At 49.7% G+C, this 18,137-nt stretch overlaps 1 protein-coding gene across 1 annotated transcript; it reads left to right on the top strand.

Moving 5' to 3' along the window:
* Positions 1-1,817: 1,817 nt before the first annotated feature.
* On the top strand, positions 1,818-2,153 carry RPRML (reprimo like; the record flags this gene model as incomplete). Its single annotated transcript, XM_084222077.1, has 1 exon — positions 1,818-2,153. One exon carries the CDS (start codon positions 1,818-1,820, stop codon positions 2,151-2,153), a length of 336 nt encoding a protein of 111 aa, XP_084078203.1.
* Positions 2,154-18,137: the final 15,984 nt, after the last annotated feature.

Here is an 18,137-nt window from a genome sequence, read left to right as displayed (position 1 = left end):
CCCTGCAAACTGCAAGAAGGTGCTGCTTGTCCTAAAAACATTGCTGGGATATGAATTGTGAATGTCCCATCCCTGGAAGTGTTCAAGGACCGTTTGGACAGGTCAAGCAGAAGATGTCTTTGCCTATGACAGGGTGTTAGAATGACTTAAGGTTCTTTCTAACCGAAACCATTCCAAGATTCCACAATGTTACCTCCAGGCACTGCATAATAGGCAGTGGGATGCTCCAGATTTTGGAGTCCCTAGTGGGATGAAGGAAGAAGCCAGCGAGGGAGTGTTTGGGAGCCCTGGCTGACCCATCACCACAGGCTGTGACCCAGGAGCAAGGGGTGCAGCCCAGATCCATGCTGGGGTGTGCTGGGAGAAGAGATGTTGGAGCTGGAACCACCAGAGGGAGCAGAAACTCCTTCAGTCTGAGAGCATGCAGGGAGAGAATCCCCAGTTGCCAGGCTGGGGCACTGGGGATGCTCTCATTTCCCATGGGATTGTCCCAGGTTAAACATAAGCAGATGCTCCTTGGATCAGGGTTTTCCCCTCCTTCCTGCATAACTTCTTCTTCAACTGCCCAAGCAGAGTGGGCAGCAACCCGGAGAGAAATGCCAAATTCAGAACAAGGAAGAAAATGCAACAAGTAAACCCTGAACTGAACAGGTCTGAGCCCCTAAAGTCACAGCAGCAGGAGTAGAAGTAAGCCTGACAAGCTGGACACCCTGACTCATGGTGTCACTTTGGAAGCTTATGCAGACACAGAGAGGGGAGTGATGGTGAAACTTCCTGTGGAATTGCCTTGGTGGGGCTAAGGGGCCTGTGACGCTCTGGCCCTGGATGCTGCAGTGACGCTGCTGTGGGACCCAAAGCTGGGGATGGAGCAGAGATCAGGGTGCAGTGCCTCCCTTTGGAGGAGCTAAAGTGAGAAGAGGAGGAAAGGGAGACCATGTGCCTGGAGGAAGAAGCCCCCAGCCAGAGGAACATAATGCAGAGAGGGGCTGTATCCAGCTCTTCTCTAGAGGCACAGGACAGGCATCACCAAGCAGAGCTGGGGGTGGACTGGCTGGATAGGACCACACTGCTTGGAGAAGGAGTGGGTGGCACAGAGCAGCAAGAGATCGGTGACAGTAGTGCTAACCTGAGGCTTACCGGAGCCTTCAGGGGAACAGGGACCAGCCAGCAGTCCAGGATGAATACTCACCCTGCAGGATGCTTTTGGGAGCAGGTGGGAGGGCTGGAGGGAGGGATGAGCTAGGTACCACCCTGCAGGGCCTAAGGGGTCAGCCCCCACCTGGGGGTGGCACAGGGGTGGGTGTGGGCATCAGTGGCAGGGCAGAGATGGGGTGTGCAGCATGGGAAAGGGGTGGGCAGCAGGGTGAACATGGAGGGGGAGGAAGGCGGGCCTGGGGGGAGGCTGGAAGGGGGTGGAGTTGCTGTTTTTCCTTTGAGCACGGTGAAGACTTTAGCTTGTAACTTGCATTTGTGAGCTCCCAGCCGGCAGACACCAGCTCTCCTTCCAGAGGGAGAAACCCCGGGATCTGGCAGCACTGCTTCGCTGTTTGGGGGCAGGTTGGGAGGGCAGGGGGCATGGGGTGGTCCCTGGCTGCCATCCTCTCCCCCAAATCCCTTTCTCCTTTTCTCTGTCTCTCCTTTTGCTTGTCTGGGGGCTCATGCTAATGCTCTGCCAGGAGAGATCTGGGATCCAGACATCTGTCGGCTGCACGGACCGGCTTCCCACCTGCTCACAGCCTTGAGGAAGTGAAGGGTGGACAGGGGGGCAATAAGCTTCCCTTTTACCTTTCCTGAAGATTTGGGGTCACACATAGACCATGAATGGATCCTTTTTCAACCAGACTCTCCTGGAGCAGGCAGCTGACCCCAACAGGACTCAGGGCTTGGGGATGCTCATGGCCTGCTGCAATGGGACCAGCACGGTGCTGGCGACTGATGGCGGCTCCTCGGTCCTGGCATCCGATGAGAGGAGCCTTTTCATCACAAGGGTGGTGCAGATTGCTGTCCTCTGTGTCCTCTCCTTGACTGTAATGTTTGGCATCTTCTTTTTGGGCTGCAACCTGCTCATCAAGTCGGAGAGCATGATTAACTTTCTGGTGAAAGACCGAAGACCTTCCAAGGACGTGGGCGCTGCAATCATGGGACTTTACTGAAGCCACCGGGCTCTTGTAGGCAAGTGAACTGTATGGACCTGGTGTTGAGATGCACATTCCCATGTGTTTGGGGCAACTGGGCGGAGTGAGAAGTGGGGGAGGGGTCTTTTAGGCTGTCTGTGTCCATGGGAAAGCAAACCTGTTTTTCCCAGTCAACAAAATGTGGTGGCAAATGGGAAAACCACCCCAGAGCTGTGAGAAGCACAATAAATGACCAGCATTGTGTTGCACGCAGAAATGGCTTAAGTTTTGCATGAAACTTGCAGAAACAGTGATAGTGTGGAGATCTGGACTCCTTACTGCTGTTACCTAGGATACCGCTACCTGGGATTTAGGGCTAAAAAGGAAAGGGAAATAAGTCGTTACAAAAAGAAAACAAAAGAACAAACTAATGGGAGAGCAAAATACAGGGTACAGACCTCATCTTTGAGAGGGGAAGGGGAAGGGAAGTGTGGGTCATAAAACAAAGTCTGCATGCTAAAAAATGTCAGTCTGTTGTGTTTTGGACTTTTAGCATGCATCTTCTGGTAGTTTTGTAACAGGGAAAGCATGTTGTTCCTTATTTTCCTGACCTATCCTGTTAAATAAACTGGTACTTTCTTCTTTTACGCTATGGTGAAGGAAGAAAAGAACACGGATAAATATAAACCCCTTTCCCCCCTTAAAACAAAAGCATGCTTGTTTTTGTACACACCATCCTCTTTTTCCAAGTGCTACATTGTTACAGTCTTTGAGGTTTTGTAATTTTTGAAAACTGGTGAACATGCAGGAAAAAACCAACCTGTTTCAAAAGAATTTTGTGCTGTCTTTATTATTTCTCTGTGTGTCTGTAGTTCAGGAATTTCAATCCTAGTTCCAGGTATAATCATCTCACCTTGAAGTGAAGTGTAATTAGAGGTATTTCTTTAAAGCAGAAACCACTATCATTTTTTGCAGGCAAGTATCACTTTCCACTAGCAAATGAATTAATCAAGAACTGTGTACTCCAGGCTCGTGTTGAATACCTGCACAGTGCTGAAACAGAGACTCATAAAAATGCTCCGAGTGCCTCTTGCAAAGCAATATTTAAGCCTTTGAGTTAAAACCTCTAGCTGGTGACCTGTCAAAGTTGAATTATGTGAGAGGAGGAGGACTCCTGACCTTTGTTCTGTGATGGAGTTACAGCTCTGGCTGTGAGTGTGAGGTAGAAATAATTTGTGTTTTGTTGCACCAACAATATTCCTGCTGGGTTCACTTCTCTAGTGGGAAAGCAATCCTGGATACTGGAGGAGCTGATGAGCTGAACCACTTGGATGTAAATCTAGAGGAACAGATCTCTGCCTTTCCCAGAGGGAAAAACATGATTAGAGAATTTGTAATTAATCATTATTTGCTGAGTACCTTCTCAAGGTTCCCACACGATGCAGAGCAGGACCAGTGTCGTGCTGTCTCTGATTGCTCCCACTGACCTGTTGCATGTGTCAGCCTTAGAGGCACAGTGACAATGTGGTAGCAGGGGCAGAATTTGCGATTCAAAATTTGAAATGTCCTCTTGGTGCCAGTGGAATAGCTGAATAGGCAGCTCTGGTTTTTATGAGCAGTTGCAGGTCTGCAGACCTGAGCCACCTTCTTAGTGCAGAGGGTCTGCTGCCATGCTGCCACATGTAAAGTGGCCTCACACAACAGCCTGGAAGGGGATTTTGGTGTGTGCTGCTGTGAGGGGTGTTGTGGCCATTGATCTCCTGGAACAGGCTGCTCAGAGTGATGCCTTGGATGCAAACTGGCACAGGTTGCCCAGAAAAGCTGTGGCAGCCCCTGGATCCCTGGCAGTATTGAAGGCCAGGTTGGACGGTTCTTGGAGCAGCCTGGGATGGTGGAAGGTGTCCCTGCCCACAGCAGGGGTTGGAACTGGATGAGCTTTTAAGATGCCTCCCAACCCAAACCATTCTGGGATTCCATGATTCCATGGTCTCTTTGCTAGAGTGCAGACCACTCCTCTTGCAGGAGCACAGCCTGGTCAGACGTGAGGGTAAGACATGAAAAACCCCAAAGCATGCAATGACCCAGTTCTGCAAATACTTGGGCAGTACTTGTGTTTGTAACCTAAAGGTGTATCTGCATCTCCAGGCTGCTGGGCTGTCACAGGATAACCCAGATGCACTCACTGAACTCCCCTCCCATCCTGCTTTCAGCTGGCATTTGGTCCCTCTTGCCAGTCCATCCATCAGCTGGAGGTCCTCAGAGGAAGCAGTTGGTGGCACCATCCACCTTTGCCATATTACAGCACATATCCTCATATGCTTCTGCCTTCCTTGTGCAGGGTTGAGATGCTTGAAACACTTGCACACATCCTTATCCAATTAGATTCCCAATAAAAGGCTGATTACCCCACTGAGCAGGAATTATTTGTGGAAAAGAAGGCTGGCGTCATGAAGGAACCCTCGGATCAGAGGTTATGGGTCTAAAGACCATCTTGAGGTGAAGTCGTGGTTGCTTAAGGGAAGGTACTGAGGGTACCACAATGCTACCCAGATCTCAGGGGAAGAGCTGTGATATCAGATTCTGAAAACCCAGCTGTCCTGTCCCAGAGACATGAGTTCTGCAGCTGGAGGATGAGGTTGCTACTGAAGGGCTACCATAACAGCTCTTTCTGCTGCCTCTCCCCACAAGTTGTAGTTTTTCATCTAACACCTACTCATTTAGCATAAGCTCACAAGTGCCTACCAGCTCCCAAGAAAATGCAAACAGTGTTTTTGTAACTGTTATTTATGACTATGTTTAAAAGGTTTTTTTGGCAGTTGTTACTTGTAGCACAATAACTTCCAGAGTGCCACTGGGATGCCAGGAGCTGTTCAAGCATGACTGAGAGACACTGCTGGAGGGACAGGGAGGGAAGGGATGTGCTTAGATGGATCATTCCATCAGTGGAAGACTGAGGACCAGCCATCAAGTCTCATCTAAGAACTCCTCCTAGCAGTGGAACACAAGCCCATGGGACTGGTTACACTGGTCTGAATCACTGGTCCATCTAGTCTGCATCCCTTCTCTGGAAACATCCATGACTTTAGGCAGTACATGGTCTCGGAGGTCCTTCCCAACCTTAATGATTCTTTGACTCTATGACTCTGTGGTCAGTCAAGTTGTCCTGCTCACCAAGAGCAACCTACCCTGGATCTTCACCATCCTCCTCCAGGCACAGCTGCTTGTCTCTGGGCTGGTCCCCACTTGCTGTGATTCTGTTCCAGCTAGAATTTCTTCTTTCTAGACAGGCAGCAGGGAGACAGCAGAGAAAGGCAAGTGATAGCATTTTCCCCTGCTGAACTGCCTGCAAAGGGAAATCCTCTGATTATGGACTCACTGGCTGTACAATTGCAGAAATAGAGGTGGCTTGACCCACCTGGAAAACACTGGTCATACAGATGTCCCTGTGGTGGGGAAAACACCAAAGTCCCAGATGACACCCACCTCTTTCCCCTGCCTTGGCAGTCTGGACTGAGGGAATGGAAGAGTTAAACACGATGAGACAGACAGATTGTGGGGGGAAGAAGGATCCCAACCTGAGCTTGGCATCAGATGCACCAGAGCACCTGCACCAAACATACACAGTATTTAATAATTCCTGAGAATCACCATGGTAATAAAGCACAGAGTCGGGTTGTTATGGTAACATTTTGGGTGTTTTTTAGGCTGGGAGGCATTACTCAGGTTGTAATCTCAATCCAGACTGAACACATTTCTGAGAGCTCAGAAAATAAAAAAGAAGTAAAATGAAATCAAATTAGATAAATAGCAGTTTCCTGTCTCCTTTCTGGCAGTCCTGGGTTTGTTCTGTAGATAGGTGGAGGGAACCAGGTTGTTCCAGACACGGTGCCCTGCAAAGCCTTAGGAATAGCTGGCGTGGATCTCTGCAGGTTTAAACTGGGTGCTAGAGGGGGTGAGGGGCTGAACCCCTCTCATGGTCTGGGATGATGGCCTGCCACACCTTGGCTCCTTGCCACACCTCTGGCCTAGGTCCAGGTGTGTCCCCAGCTGGCTAAAGGGAAGGACACTCTTGTCTTTGGAGGTGTGCACCCACAAGGGAGCAGTGATGGACAAACCCTGGTCCTAGATGGACCCACAGCAGGGTGCTGTGGTCCCAGGTAACAGCCTGCCCACCTCCCAAGTGATGTATGTCCCAAAGCTGGTCTCCAAGACAAGACAGGCTGGAAAGGGGGTTGGAAAGGGGTAACAGACCATTTTTATAAATCCCCATGACAGACCTAAGAAAAGATCACATGTTTCCTGGGCTCTGGCAAGGTCTCCAGGCTGCTGTGCTCCCCAAAGGGGCATGCATTAAAAGAAAGATGGAAATTTCCTGTGTCTCCCTCCTGTCCTCCCAGCTGTGGGCAAAAAGGCACTACCACCTTTCCTCCCAAGGCAAAAAGGGGCTCCAGCCACCAGCAAGAGTATAAGGTCTGTCCAGCTGATGCTCATATGGAGTTTTAATTCAGTTCTGGTTAAAGCAGCAGCTTTGTGACCTGTTTTCTCTGGAGGAAGCTGAGGCAGTGCATGTTGGGTTCACTTGGCTTGACATCTGCAGTGCCTTTACTCAGGAACATCACTCCATAAATCCACTACCCTCAGCATGGGTCTCTTGTGTCAACTGTGCAAGAGCCATTAGCCTCCAGATAAAGCCTCTATAGCCCTTTAGCTCTGCCAGAGAGGGACAAGTTGATGCCATCAGTCAGTGATTCAAGGGAGACTGAGGCTAAACAATGACAGAGTTCAAAGCCAGCTTTGCCTTGTTGGAGACTTTGCCTCCAGTTTCTCTGTTTGAAAGGGAAATGTTTCCCTCTTTCTGTGTCTTCTAGCTGCTTTGCTGCTGAGGCTGCTGAACATGTTTTGGCATGGAATTCCTTGCCAGACTCCTTGCCCTGGCCTGGCCCCATCCTTGAGCCTGACTGGAGCTGCCAGCCTGGCACTGGGCTTGCTCTCTACTCAGGTTTGCAGAGCACCTGGTACCCACCAAAAACCTGGGCCAAAGAAAGCTGCTTACTTCCAAATAAATGTGATTTTGCCAAACCAGAGAAGTTTTGGGATTGTGTGAACATTTAAAGCCATCCTTGGAATAAAATGGATCTTACAGCTCCATCTGTGCCAGAGAGATGGAGAACACTAGGAACATTTCTGGGCATGGGAACTTGACTGATGGTACTGTCAATGTGTAAGAATGGTTCTGATGTGGTTCAGACCTGTGCGAACAACCCGACCTGAACAGCCCCTGGCCAGTGGCAAAATGACAGAAGCAAAAGACCACAGAGGCTCAGGGACATTGCTCTGGGCTTTGCTGTTTGTGCACAGGGAGTGTCTCATTAGATTTTGCAAGTGTAGATGCCTTTAAAGCAGTTATTTGGCTTCCTGAATCCAACTTAGTGTTCTTAAGTATGAATGAGGGATTGGAAACCTCATTTAATTTTAGTCCAGAGAATATGTCTTTGTAAAACAGTCAACACAGGGAAGAACTAAACCTCAACAGCCTTGAAAACTGCCCGATCCAACTTTCTGTTGGAAACACCTTTGGCTTCACACTAGTTCTGCCATTAAGATGACTTAGCCAAGCAATTCCCCATCAATCTGGCAAAATTTGTGCTCCTGTGATTTTAGAGACAGACAATTGCTTGGACTTGTTTGTTCCATGAGCACAGGGTTATGGAAACATGAGTTAAGAGAAAATCAGAGCATTGCCAGGAAAGAGTATGGTTTGGCACATCCCTGAAACTGTCACTGTCAGTGTGCTGGGAAGTGGTGGAGGCACTGGCAACACTCAGAGACATAAACATGTATCTAAAGTAACTGTCTCCAATCTGAAAGATGCTGCTCACCTGCATGTATTTCAGGTTGTACGTGAAACACAAGTCTTGCTTCGGAGAGGCCTTTGCTGCTCTCTTCCCTGCCAGAAGCTCATTGGTGGGGACGACATTTTCATACCAATAATTTAAGGCAGGTTAATCAACACAAAGCAAAAATGTCTTTCTGAGAGATGGGTCTGCATGGCAATCTTGGCTGTATGTCACAGGTGCTTTCAAGGTGAAGGCAGGAGTTTTGTCACTCTTTGTCAGCCCATGGCATTCAGCTGGGAATGAGCACAGTAAAGTGTTCTGTGCTGGAGTGCAGTCAGGGACCAGCTTTTAAATAAAATTGATACCCTTTTTTGAATTAATAAGACCTGCCTGAACACGTCATCTCAGAGGAATGGGGCTCTCCTGCCCCAGTGACAGCCTTTGAAGACACGACCTGCAGCTGGATTTATTCTCCTAGCAGGGAGCTGTGAGACCAGAGGACTCAGAACCAGAATCCACAGTTGGATCTGCTTTTTCCTTCCATGTGGGCTCAATGGCTATTTATGAATTTCAGCAGCACCAGCTGTGCCAGCTGACATGTGCTTTCAGGGAACACCACTACTTCTGGTTTTTGGAGTGACCCTAGAGGGAAAGGAGATAAAATCAGCCTTCCTATGATGCTCCACTTCTTCTGAAAGGATCAATACTGTGAGGCCATGAGTTACCATTTCCATCTAACTGCATGTGGGACACTGGAAATGATGGGCAAGACAATAAGCAAGAAAAGGAGAAGAAAAATAAACAAGGAGAAACATCTACCCCTGTGGTATCAGGCAACTGGAGTGGCCTTTCTGGAAAAGGGGCTGGAATTGCAAAGTCAGACAACTCTGGTTCTCCATGAAAGAGCCAGTTTTGTTGCCTTGGTGTGTGTTGATTTTGGAAGCTAGTACACATGGGTGTGAGGGTGGACTCAGGTGCTTGTGCATCTTCCAGGAAAACAAGGTGTGCATGAAGTAAGCCCAGGGCACTGTTCCTTTTCCCATGGCAGCTGCCTGACTGCTGGATGCCGACTCTCTGCTCTGGCATGGCTCAAGCTGTCACACATGCAGAGTTAAATCCAGAGTCATCCTTTTTGGCAAGCCCCACAAGCATTCCCATCTTACTGGTTTCCAGGCAGCCGTGAGTGCTCCCCTCCTGCTTGCATCCCCAAATGCAGGTTTAATAGGACAAGACATGAAGAACTAGTCAAAATGTAATTAGACTTTAATAAGCTAAGTTCTTTCTCTTTGATAATTGAAAATCAGACTAATTGGTTGCAATGAATTCCCAGAGCAGCCATTCATGCAGCTTGGTGCGTGCTCTGCCAGCTGCTACAAGGACCAGCCTAGAAGCAGAGCACTGCTCCCCACTGCTCTGCCATGCTCTGCAGGGCCCAGCTCCTCAGCTCCAGAGAGGTGTTAAAGGCCTCAAACCTCTCAGGCTGAAGCCAGAGAGGTTATTGACCCATGGGCGCAGTAAGGCTCATCCTCCCTCATCCTGCATTTCACAAACCAGGGAGCACACACGGGCCACTGAATCTCACACCCCCGGTGGGACATGCCAACACTCCCGTGTGACAGGACATACCCTTGGACATCTGCAGCAAGCCAGAGGGTCACAGCTGGAAAGGACAAGGGATTTAATCTTTACTTGCCCCCATCATGACCACAGTGTGCAGGCAGCTGACTGATCTCGAAGTCTGGCTGTGAGCAGTCATTGCTGAACCAGCTGCTCATCACTACTCCTTCCTGTGCTGCTCACTCTGCTCAGTGGGGGGGTGTTCCAGAAGCTCTGGTTCAAGTGGTAGCTGCCCTACCACTAGGCTGCAAGTTGGAGGTGGCAGTGACACTTCTAGATCAGCCTTGGCAATGATGTCTGGTAGCAAACCACAGTTTTAGTATAGAATCACAGAATTGTTCAGGCTGGAGAGAGCTCCAAGATCACCAAGTCCAACCATCTACCAGCACCACCATCATGTTCATCACTAAACCATGTCCTCAAGTACTTCATCCACATGTTTTCTGAACACTTTCAGGCACAGTGATTCCACCACTGTCTTGGGTAACGTGTTCCAGTGCTTGGCAACTGTTTCCATGGAAAAATTTTTCCTAGTCTCCAATATTTTCCCTAATTTTCCTTGATCTTCCTGCCACAACCTGAGCCTTCTGGCTCTGCTGGAGCTCCCTTTCACATGAATGAAACTAAAGGTCTCCACCATAAATGTTGATTAGACAAAGTGAAGCACTTTCTGGCTGAGGAGCTTCGAGAAATAGGTTTCTTTGCCCAGGTGCACACAATTTTTATAGCAAATCCCTTTGAGACTCCACATCAGTTTCATGGAGCAAAGGCTTGGTCTCTGGTATAGATGGCAATTCCCAGTGGCCAGGAATGGTTCAGGGAGGATGCAAAGGTAGGAAAAACCTCATGATATTATTTTCATTGCAATGCTTCCAAGATCATGCCTAGAAAAATGCTGGACTTGCTCTGCATCCTTGGCTCAAGTTTCCCTTCTCCCTTCTCTCTTGGCAGCGTGCTGTGTGCCAGGTGGCTGCATTTCATTACTTAGTTTATAAAGTTCCTGGGGAAACAAGAAATGAGGAGATGAAAAATCTGTACAGAAATGTGATGATCCCTGGGCTGGGCAAAGGTGCACAAGGGGAGCACTGATCACATTTACATTCCTATAGGTCATGGGTTTTTTTTTTCACACCTCCTTCTGCCTGGGCTGCATCACTAGGGATATTTCTTTTGATTTGGGGTTAAAACAGCTTCTAGTTTTTGTGCTTCCCACATGACTGGGAAGGAAAAAGAAAGAAGGCAGCTCTGCTGTGGAAGGGAGCCCTAGATAATTCTATTTTCGAGTCAAGACCTGACATCTTATTTTTCCTTTGGGTTGCAAAGCAATTTCAAAACACTCTCCTCCACTGATCACAATTCACAGAGGTAGAGGTGGCTCTGCCCACTCATACTCATGTGTTTGAGGTGCTGATTTCAAAGCACTTTGCTCTGGAGCTGAATTCTCCAGCATGGCTGGATGACCCACAGCAAATATTGTCTGGATCAAAAATAGTGTGGCAGCAGGACCAGGGCAGTGAGTGTTCCCCTGTGCTGGGCACTGCTGAGGTCATACCTCAAGTTCTGTGTTCAGTTTTGGGCCCCTCACGGTGAGAGAGATATTGAGGGGCTGGTAAGGGAACAGAACTTGCAAGGGGCTGGAGCCCCAGGAGCAGCTGAGGGAGCTGGGGGGAGAGGGGGGGAGGCTCAGCCTGGAGAAAAGGAGGCTCGGGGGGACCTTCTGGCTCTGTACAATTTCATGATAGAAGGGTACGACCAGGTGGGGGTCAGGCTCTGCTCCCAGGGAACAACAGAACAAGAGAAAAAGGCCTCCAAGGGAGGTTTAAGTAGGACATTAGGAAGAATTTCTTTATGGAAAGGGTGGTCAGGCCTTGGGAGGGGCTGCCCAGGAAGGTGATAGAGTTCCCCTCCCTGGAGGTGTCCCAGGAAGGCCTGGACATGAGCTCAGGGCTCTGGGCTGGGTAACAAGGTAGGGATTGGTTACAGGTTGGACTCAGTGGCTTTGGAGGTCTCTTCCAACCTGGATGATTCTGTGATTCTCTGAAACCCAGGCTCCTTCTTCTTGGCTCAGCAAAGGCTGATGGAATGGAGAAGTTAGTAAGAATCTCATCTTCATAGGAATTTCCATAGGTACAGTTACTGCAAAGGGCTCAGGCTCTGCCTGCAGGCACCTTATTTCAGGGTTTTGGGATGACTAATGGCTCCAATTAATTTCTGCCAAGTATTTACTGGATTACCCTTTAACAGACAGGGCAAAAAACACTTGGCAGCAAGACACAAAGAAACCCAGCTGCCCACTGGATGCAGTGGGCCAAAGGCCCTTTTTATAGCTCCCTCCTTAAGTGAGGGGGTTGTGAGATGAAAGAATAGAAGAGCAGTGATGCCAAAGCTCAGCCTCAGCACTGATTCCCATCCACACTGTGATAGGAATGCCCAGCTAAGCCCCACAGTTATGGACATTTCTGGAGGAGGGGATTGTTTAGGACTGGGCTTTTATCTGCTAAAGCTCATGACATGAACAGCTTAGAGCATCCCCACCTTTCTGCATCCTTGCTGCCAACCTAGCAATCCCACACAAAGGGGAACAATGCTGTGACCCAGAATAGGGAATCTGAAAAAATCCCAACATAGTAAACTAACACTAAACATCATTTCCATGTTGCTCAGGTTATTCCGGGTTCACCAAGCAGCACCCAGGCATCACTTCTGGCACAAGAAACAGGAACTTCTGGCTGCTTAGGAATTTGCCACGTGCACAGTTAATTTAAATGTCTCAGGCTTCCCGCTTGCTGTAGGGAAGAGGAGGGAAAGGCTTTAACCTTGTGAAAGGTATTTCTCAAGCTCCCCAAGAAACAGCTTTAGAAGACTTCTCCTTGAGATTGGATCCACTAAAACCCCAGGACCATTCCTGTGCCTAGCTCACTGTTCCTCACCCGCAATTCATGGAGCTGATAAACATGGCAGGTTTGCAGAGCTCTGCCTTTGCTCCTAGTGAGCCCCATTCCCGGGCTAATTCAGGCACATTTCTGGGCTATTTCTCTGTTTTCTGGGCTCATTTCAAACTCTCATCCTGTCTCTCATCTTGTCTTGCATTTCTCACACCTCTCCTCCCAGTGCAGGGGTGTGCAAACATATTACACATCCTGGAGCATATGAACCCCCTATGGTCCCTTCCAACCTTGCACAGTCTGTGATTTTGTGATTTTGTAATTCTGGTCTCCTTTGCCCAAACCTTCAAACAGTCCTTGTGCAGAAGCCCCCTGAATTCTGTCAGCTTCTCCCTCACTCTTCTTTTCTGGGTGCGAGAGGTACTTTTGGGAAGCACAGGCAGCATGGCACAAATCTGCCACCTTCAAGTCAAAAATGCCTTGCCAAAAGCACCTTCCATGAGACCTGTTGCTCCCTTACTCAAAGCTGTCTTCAGTGTAGCTCAGCTCACTGCTGAGATCATTGGATCTGGGGAATCTCACTCCCACTTTGAATTTGGATCACAATGCAGAGATGGTGGGAGGATGTGGCATTGGTTTCCTGCTGATGGATTATTTTGGAGCTTGGGAAATAAACAGAAAGAGACAAAACACTAAATTCTCATGATAAAACTTGGCTTGCTTTGCCATACTTCAGCTGCCACATGGTGTTACCATTTCTGAGGCTTTTTCTCCCATCTTTTAGTCCCCATTCATTGCACTATGACAAGGAAATAACTTTCTATTACAGAATTGGCCCTTGTCCCTTTGTTTATGTCAAAATGCTCTTCTTCCCCTAACCTCATGTTTTTTTCCTATTTTCCTTCAAATTTGCTCCCTTTGTCCCTGGGACAATCTTCTTGTGAGTCCAGACAACTTCAAGGAGATGATTCCACTTAAAAATATCCCAGATGAACTAATTTTAAGCCTTTTTTGTCATAGACTGTTTTGTGTGGGTCTCCTGCAAGTTATTCCAAACTCAAGAGAAAAAAATTACCTGTCTCGTTCCCTGAGGAATAATTTCAGCTGGGTAATGAATTGCCTGGGAAATGACTATGGAAGGTGCCAAAGGCCTCCAGCAGAACAGCCTCTAGTTCTGTGCTATTAATGCTCCTCCTGAAATGTGTCAAAACTCTGCCATCCCTTGCTGTGTCTGCTCCGGGGATGCTGCCTCGTGATGAGGAAAATGTGAAGGCGGTTCAGAAAGAGTACCCAGAGCAGGGCTGGAGGGAAACATCTCCCAAAGGCCAGGGAGCTCTGGCAGAGCTGCTGGGCTCACACAGGGAGCTCTTTGCACTGTGCTGGGGAGAAAGTGGCCCTCAGCACCTCAGGCTGTGTCTGCAGAACGCACCAGGCTCTGAGTGTGCCACAGTCTCCGGGGCAAAGACCCACTCAGCTGCATCATTCCCTGCACTGATGATGGGCTCAGCCAGCTGGAATCCCAGAGTTATCATTGGGGTGATCCTTGTGAACCAGGCATTGCTGAGACAAGCCGAATGCTGCAGTCAGTTCTGGGCACCTTGTGACAATACAGACACTGAGGGGCTGGAGTGTGTCTGAGCAAGGAAACTAAACTGGGGAAGGGTCTGGAGCCACAGGACCGGCTGAGGGAGCTGGGGGGCTCAATCTGGAGAAAAGGAGGCTCAGAGGGTCCTTCTGGCTCTCCACAATTCCATGACAAGAGGGTGCAGTCAGGTGGGGATCAGGCTCTGCTTCCAAGGAATAAAGAACAGGACAAGTGGAAACAACTTCAGGTTGTGCCAGGGACTTTTATGTTGGATATTAGGGAAAATTTCTTCACCAAAAGGGTTGTCCAGCCCTGGCACAGGCTGCCCAGGGCAGTGATGAAATCCCTGCCCTTGAAGTGTTCACAAAATATGTGGATGTGGCATTTAGAAATATGGTTTAGGCGTGGATCTGGCAGTGCTGGGTTAATGGTGGGACTCATTGGTCTCAGAGGGCCTTTTCAACCTGAATGATTCTGTGGAGCACAATCCCACACTGGTACAGATAGTGGGTAGTGGGCTTCCTTCTCCCATCCCCTCTCCTGTGTCCATTAGTGAGGCAGATCAGGGAGCTGATCTGGCTGAACAGTGAGGGGTTTTTTGTCCTCATCTGTCTGGATCTGCTCTGTGCTCTGACTCACAGAGAGCATCCACTTGTTGCCAGTTCCATCACAGGGGAGAACATGGGATCCTCCTCTGGCAGTGCCCAGTGTCTCCCTGCCCACAGTACCCAGACCATGGTTGAACCTTCAAACAAACCAACTTTCCACCATGGCGGTGGGTGAGGCAGAGGAGAGGCCCTGCAGCTGCAGGTGCTGGACACGAAACAGCAAAGATCTCAGAATCACACAGTTAGCTGAGTTGGAAGAGACCCACAAAGATCATGGAGTCAAACTTCTGCTGGTGGCTACTGCAGCAGTGACTGATCCCCAGGTGGCTTGGGGTGCATGGGGCGCCTGCATCCTGTGTCGTGTCCCATTGATGAAGCCAGTGGTCCCAGTGCAACACTGAACAGCGCTGTGCTCTGTGGGATCTGCTCCTGCTGGATGCTGCTGAACCAAAATAACTCCCTGTTTTTTCCAGCTGGTGCTGAGCTGGGATGCATTGGGAAGGCGGCTGCGACACTGTGACAGATGGCCAAGAAAGCAAATGCCGTTTTTTATGTCACCTCCATGTTTCCTCCTCTGCTGTCTCCTGCACTGGAGGCGGTGTTTGGAGATGGGTTGTGCTGCCAGCACACACCAGAGCTGAGGAGACAGCAGAAGGTGGAACAAGGTGCTGGCCACCTCACACACATTTCTCCTCCAGCTTTCTGATGCTTTTTGACCTTCATCAAAACCTTCTCCTACAGAAATTTATGCCAAAGGGGGCTCAGAAGTGGGCTGCTGCTTGGAGTGTTTGCTCTTGCAGACCTCCCTGATTGTAAGCCCTGTTCCAAACCTCCTGCAGTGGTACTGGCCCAGGCTGGGGTTTTTTGCCCCAAAGAGCCAGATAAGCCAGAAAAGCTTGGCCAGGGGATCCTCCTGCCAGCTGGTGACCAGTCCTGACTCTTCTTCTGTGGGCTCAATGCCAGCTGCATGTAGAGAGGATCCTGAGCAAGTCAGAGCTTTGATAAAAGTCTTTCTGAAATAAGGCTGGGTTGGACAGGGCCTAGAGCAACCTGGTCTAGTGGAAGGTGACCCTACCCATGGCAGGGGCTGGAACTGGATAGCTTTTCTGGCCCTTTCCTATGCAAACCATTCCATGATTCCATGAAACTTCTTGATGTGCTGCAACCTTTCCTCCTCCTTTGCACTCAGTATCTTTGGACAAGAGACCTCTCTCCTCCCCTCCTCGGGCACAAACATCATGGCATTGTTATGGAGGGCTGGACTATTGAGTCATGGAGCCCTGGACCCCTGACATGCAGTGAGAATTCAGCAGGAAGAGCACACTCAGCAAGAAAAGGGAGCACAGGGAAGCTGGGTACCTTGGAGGAAGCAGAAATAGCCTGCCCAGGGACATAGGCATGAACCCCCCAGCCCATGCGGGTGGCTGCTGCCCCACACTTGGGCTCTGTTCCCTGGCAAGAGGAGACACTTCTGCTGCCATCTCAGCTGCCAGGATCCAGCTATTTTCTCAGCCTCCATGGTGCAGAAGAAGTGATGGACATCGCTGTTGGCATGGCCTCTATCTGCCCCATGTTCTGCCATGTTGCACTTGGCAATTCTCCCCCTTCTCCCTCTGTTTTTTCAGTAGGAGAGTTCACAGTCCTCTGCCTTAGCAGCGGGCAGACAGACAAGAAGGGCTGGACAGACACCTGGTCTCAGAGGCTCTCCTGTCTATCCCTGCCTGTGATGAATGGAGCCTCCCTGAGTTCAAGGATCCCTGAATTCAGATCCCTGAATTCAAGGACATGGCATAGAGCAGTGGGGATCATTGGTGTTTGAGGCACTTTTCCTAAGTGTCTTGGTTTGAAAAGCCAGGTGTCTGCTCAGGAAGGCAGGAGCCTCCCTTGAAATGGAAAATGTAAACTCCCTCCCTCTGAATTATTATGTAAAACCCCTCCTTCCGAATTTTGAAATTAAAAGGCTCTCAGGCAAAGATATAGGAGTAGGAATAACAGTTCTTTATTAGGAAAAAACCCCCCAAAATAAAAATAAAAATGCAGTAGTACAAAACAACCCTGCCAGAGTCAGAACATGCCCTGTCCCCCTGTGTGTCAGGGTGGGGGCACAGTCCCATCCCATGGGGGTGGCACTGTCCCATCCCAGGGGTGGCACAGCCCCATCCCATGGGGGCTCAGCCCTCCTGCAGTGCCAGCTGTGGCTCTGCTGCAGCAGGATCCTGCACAAGGGGGGAGTTTTCCTCTGCAGCTCCAGGGCTGCTGGAGATGGGCCTGCTCTCCCTCTGGGAATGCAGGGCAGGAGAAAGCTGCTCCTCTGGGAATGCAGGGGGCAAAGGCTGCTGTGCTGTTCCAGGCTCAGATTGTATCCAGGTAGGAATGTGTGAAATCTCAGATTGTATCCAGGTAGGAATGCTTGGCTCCTGCCCTGGGCACAGCATCTCCCCGTGGGATGGTGGAATTTGATCAGCCCTGCAGGGACACTCACTGGCCATGGACAGAACAGTTCTCCTGGAGGGAGGATGGGTTGTGGAAGAGATAAATAAAACTGCCCCACATGGTTTTTACAGGTAGCCTAATTAACAGAAGATAACTGCTCCACTTCTAACAGATGGCAATGGAATACACACCCCCAGCCACGTCTTGCATTTCTAACCTAAAACACTAAGATAAGAGAAACTGAATTCTGAGAGGTTGGTGAAAAATCAGTGTCACACGAGGTGACACAGTTATGAACTGGTCTAATTTCCATTGTGAGCTGGGAGCCCCCATGGGCTTAGGGAGCCCCAAAGGGCTCAGCACAGCAGCTTCCAGGTTCCCAGCCCTGAGGAGCAGAGACCACAAAGGAAGGGCGAGCAGCTCTGCTTTGGTCTGGTGTGCTGGGCTGTGCTTGCTGCCTCCTAAAACCCTGCAGGAGAAACTCAAGCCCCATTAAGAGACAGTTCAGGAGAATAAAGCAATAGAGACAGGGGTGGGCAGATAGGGAGATGACACAGGACAGATGTAATGACAGGAAAATTCTGTGGAGAAGCAGCATAAAGTATTGAGAGGCAGAGAGGGGCTGGTCTGCACCCACACACCCAGGCCCAGCCTGGAGCAGGAGCATTGAAATGGAAATTACTTTCTATTTACAGTTCCAACATCCTCCCTGCTCCCCCCAGGAGCCAGACTGGGACCTTCCCTGCCTGTCTTGGGTGACTCTGTGGAGGGAGCAGAAGGATGCTGGCACTCTGTGTCACAGACAGGTGTGTGGGGGAAACAGGGATGCTCTGAGGCTTTGGGAAGCAGGCTCAGCTCCCTCATCCCCTCTGGGCAGCAGAGACCTGTAACAGTGGGCAGCATGCTCATAGTTAAACACACACTCTGCCCTCACCACCTCCCTGGGTCACTCCACAATCATGCAGGGGCTCAGGAACAAGGCAAGGTGGGACACACAGGGGCTGGGCAGATTCACAGCTTCCTCCAAATGGCAGAACAGCCCATGAGGTATTTCATAC

Source organism: Fringilla coelebs (assembly GCF_963513975.1).
Source record: "Fringilla coelebs genome assembly, chromosome: 27".
NCBI lineage: Eukaryota > Metazoa > Chordata > Aves > Passeriformes > Fringillidae > Fringilla > Fringilla coelebs.
Note: the sequence above shows the minus strand (reverse complement) of the source record. Positions and strands in the feature narration are given on the sequence as shown.